General features: G+C 32.2%; 1 protein-coding gene across 1 annotated transcript; it reads right to left on the bottom strand.

Annotated features, from left to right (window-relative positions):
* Positions 1 to 1194: 1194 nt before the first annotated feature.
* LOC105792977 (GATA transcription factor 12) lies at positions 1195 to 3158 on the bottom strand. Its single transcript, XM_012621860.2, has 2 exons — positions 2710 to 3158; positions 1195 to 2230 (listed from the first exon to the last, which is right to left on the bottom strand). Exons 1-2 carry the CDS (start codon positions 3013 to 3015, stop codon positions 1445 to 1447), a joined length of 1092 nt encoding a protein of 363 aa, XP_012477314.1. The 5' UTR covers positions 3016 to 3158; the 3' UTR covers positions 1195 to 1444.
* Between the last annotated feature and the right edge of the window lie 1389 nt (positions 3159 to 4547).

The raw sequence follows: 4547 nt of genomic DNA, 5'->3' as shown, positions 1-4547 counted from the left end.
AATATAAAATCCCGATTAGAGACAATATCAAATTATTAAAGGATTTATCATTTTTAAATAATAAATAATAGTCGAAAGACTTAATATTGTAAGTAAAAAAAGCTGTAATGATGAAGTTTCGACAGTCTTAATGATAACAAACTCAGTTAAGTAATAATTTTCCATCACTTCAATAAGCTAAAAATTGGTGCATTAATACTTTCAACATTTTACCTTAAAAACATCAACTTTTATTTATATTTTATTACAAACGTTATCTTCAAAAACCTTTCCATTTCACCTCACGTCGGTGGGGGCCGGTGGATACTGGAATTTAACAATAATAATATATTCATGTGAATTGTGGAAATTCATGCAAAATAAGTCCATTTCATTTTATATGTTTAATTTATATCAAAGCTTTTAGACTTATAATCCAGTTTGCTTGGACTTTATTTTCCTTTAAATTTAATTTACAATATAAAAAACCCAATGTTATTTGAATAATAACATAAGTTTTAGACATATTGGAATCTATTTTTCGACTTTAAAAATAAAAAAATATATAAATAATTTATATATCTAAAATTTGTTTTAGAATCAATCCTCAAAACCCTTTTTTCTTCAACTCGAAGTGGGTGGCAAGGGGAATTAAACCCTTAACTAATTATGGGGGTGCTCAAGTGACAAAGACGTATGTCTACAAACATGGATATTTTATAGATTATTTTTGCTATGAGGATGCAACTTTTAATATTACGAAGATTGATATATATGGGTTTCCTCTTGACTAAAGTGTCTATAGTTCCAAGTTCTTAATATACAAGGAAAAGGTTATCGTGGTTTGTGACGGTTCATTTAAACAGTTAAGGAAGGGAGAGAAAGAAAGTGTCGATATCCTTAATATTTAAACGAAAATCTCTGGTTATTCCTAATGTGCCAGATTTTTAATATGTAAGGTAGAAGTTGTCATGTCACAATGTGAATGACAAATACTCATTGGATCTTGATGACTAGGGCTTTTGAGGTCTTGGACCGTTATGTGTCTTTAACTTGCGAAACGGTCCTTCTTAGTCGGGGGTGACAACTCGTGAGACTGGAGGGACACGAAGCAGACTCATAAGATGTAAAAAAACAAAAGCATGCATCCAGTTTTTTGACTCAACCGGTGTTTTAAAATTATTATTAATTAGTAAAAAAATCATAATCCAAGAATAAAGAAAAATATAAACAAAATTTTACTAATTTACCTGAAATAAGAAGATTGGGTTTCGAAGCTTCAAGAATTTGCCAAATTTGGCAAAGAAAAAAAAAACAACTAAGGAACATTAAATAGTCTAAGAAAAAAAATAGTTAGGAAAATTATAAACTGGAATTCACTAATGAATTCATTAGCTAAATTAAACTCTGGTTGGGAAAAAAAATTTAAAGAGCTCTCATTAAAGTTTCCCTACTCTAGCATGCACTAGATCAGCTGCCTGAAATCAGGACCCACAGGTTGGTGAATCAAGTAGTCATCACCGTTAGATACATCAAAAACCATGTTTTGATGATGGTGATGATGATGATGATGCATGAATTGTTGCTGATGATGTTGTTGGGCTCTTACCATTTCCTTCTGTCGTCGAAGCTCGAGGACCTTACGGTGAGAATTTGAATGCTTAGTGAGCACAAATGTCGGGCTAGCAGCGGGTCGGTATTCGGGTACAAGACGACCCGATTTATACCTCACACCACAAGCGTTGCAAAGTGTTTTCGGACCCATGGGTCCAGTCCGCCACTGCGGCGTCTTATCCGTAGCACAATGCAGGCATTTCCGCCCGTCTGAGCTCGTTTCTCCACCGTCTTTCTTCTTCGACGATGATGACGTCGTTTTGACGGGTTTTTTTCCCGGTTGGTTCGAGGGAAGTGGTTGAACAGGGACGATGATATCCGGTTCGGGGGATGAAACCGTTGGACTGAGAACGAGGAGGCGTGACGCCCAATTGCACGGCGCTGCGCGGGAACGTTTGCTCCTTGCTTTGGCGGGAACCGTCATGTCTGGATGGAAAACATGGTTGTTGTCGCCTCCGCCGCCGTCGATGGCGTTTTCGATTTGGTTAGGGAGTTCAGGTTGCAACCCTCGTGGCTCCGATGATACGTTGGGTAGGGTTTTCATACCGGATATCAGTTGGAGCTTTTGCAGGTCCTCACTTGAAAATGATTCCTCGGCGAAATTCGACAGCCATTCCAGCTCAGCTAAATCGTCGTACTGTTTTCAACAAAGATGAACAACAGTTGTAAACAATTTGAATTTTGAACTCTTTTTTTGATAAAGAAACTCTTTTAACCTTTGTTTGGTTGCCGGGAAAATTATTAAGAAACAAAAAAGGTTAAATTCTATTAAAGGTCCTATACTATACATTTCATAATTAATCCCTCTATTATCTGATTACTTTTAACTTTTATTTGTCAAAATTGAAAATAACTGTTTTCCATTAATTCTATCAAATCAAATCAAGTCATAAATATATAGCTTTTTCTTTCCAAACAGATTCAACCTATATCACATCAACCTTTCTTTTAACATTATTAACGAAAATTTTTAACAAAAATTAGGAAAAATCAAATTATAAGAAAAACTAACTCCGCGAAAAAAAAATTAGTGTAAGGACTTCCCTTAAAATTTGACCACAAAAAATAACCTATCAGTATCACACCATTGCATGTATAGGAAAAAATTTTAATTACCGGCACACAAAGATCACCAGCGAACTGACCGTCGGTGAAACTCCTGCAACCAATACCACCACCTAAATTCGTTTCTGGACCAGAAAACGACGACGAATTGCAACTCTCGACAGCCGTAATGGTTGACGAATCCGTAGAATGACCGGCAACGGAGGAGTTGAAATTAGCGACATCAGTAATAACGGCATCCTCGTTGGAGAAATCGAGCAAGTCCTCCACGATGAAATGGTCACCTCCGGCCGCCGGTTTTTCCGGCGTCAATTGAGAACAGTAAGTTGTTCCTTGAAAGAACTCTGGCGCTTCCATAATTTTTTTTCTATATATATTTTTTCAATTTTTTTAAAAAATATGAAATTTTATTTTGAATGTAGTTTTTTTTTTTTTTTTGGCGTTAAAGGAGAGACTATAGTGAGAGGAAAAAAATGTGTGAGGGAGTTGTGGTTTTTGAGAAAGAGAGAGAGTGAGAGAAAGAGAGGTTTTATTTGCGTTTGAAGGGGACAGGCCGACAGCTAAAATGGAGGATTTTGACTAGGGTGATAAAACTACAAGGATAATTTTGGCAATTTTAACTCTGGTTTTTATTTCCTTACTATAAAAACATTTTTGTCTAATTTCTATCTTAGTCCCCCTTTTTCTTAAATCTGAGATTCGATCTCCCTGTTCTAACTTGTCGTAATTTGATCATCTACTCTTACAACGCTAGTAGTGGTTCAAAATTTAGTAGCTGTCGAGAAAGTAATGACATGAATTTTTTACAAAAGAAAAACAACGTCGAACGTTCGGTTCATACCTAAATCTTATTAGGGATTGAGCATGGTTGATTCAATTTTTAAATAGAACTGATTACATGATCGAAAAATTGTAAAAGAAATTCACACAATCATTTTAACGGCAACAACTAACAATGTTATTGATTTTGATTGACTAATAACATATTTTTTTTTTAAAAATGACCAAATTGTGTGGAGCGTATGTAAAATAATTAAATCTCAAAATTCGGATAATATAATAACTAAAGTCATAATTAGACTTAATTGAGTTATAATATACCGATAATTTATGTTCTGCTTTCTACTTATAAGTTTTTAACGGATTAGTGTCACAAGTTAATCGGATACCAATTCAATTGAGAAAGTAAAAAAATATTATAAGGGTATTTATTTCTTACAAAATTTAATATATTTTTAATTAAATGGCTTAAATTGCAACTTTAAAAGAGGTAAGTGGTTAAATTGAAAGCAATTTATTCAAAAATAAAATAAAAGTAATTTAAACCTTTGAGTGCAGTTGAAGCATTGTTATATATTCTATATAAATTTATTTAATTATATCATGAGTGTTACATAATTTTTTGGGTATATATTTTATATGATAGTTCATAAATTTATAAAATTAAATAAAAATAATTTAATTTTAATTTAACTTTTCTCTACATCATCTATAATGTTTAAAAATATTCTTTTAATAATCTTCATCTTTTGAGAAAGTAAAGCTAATATTGTGAAGAAAAGTAAAAGCAATGGAATTTAAAAGAAACAAATAAACAAGCTTTTAGAAATAAATGAGTTATTTTAAGATTTATTTTAGTGCAAGGATTTTAATTATTCAAATAATATTAATTGTGACTAGATTTATTTATTTAAAAAAGCATTTAATTGGGTTGTAGGAAAATCTAGTTGGAAGTTACTTTAGTACCCTTTTTCTTTTGGGGTATTTTGTGCTTTTTTTTCCTTCATTTTAAAATATCTTTGATTTTATATATATGTATTAAATATCTTGATTATATTACTAAAATAAAAAAATAAGTAAATATTAGAAAAATCAAAACATGGAAAATG

Source organism: Gossypium raimondii, chromosome 8 (assembly GCF_025698545.1).
Source record: "Gossypium raimondii isolate GPD5lz chromosome 8, ASM2569854v1, whole genome shotgun sequence".
In the NCBI taxonomy this organism is placed as follows: domain Eukaryota; kingdom Viridiplantae; phylum Streptophyta; class Magnoliopsida; order Malvales; family Malvaceae; genus Gossypium; species Gossypium raimondii.
The sequence above is the reverse complement of the archived record's forward strand: the minus strand, read 5'-3'. Positions and strand labels throughout refer to the sequence as shown.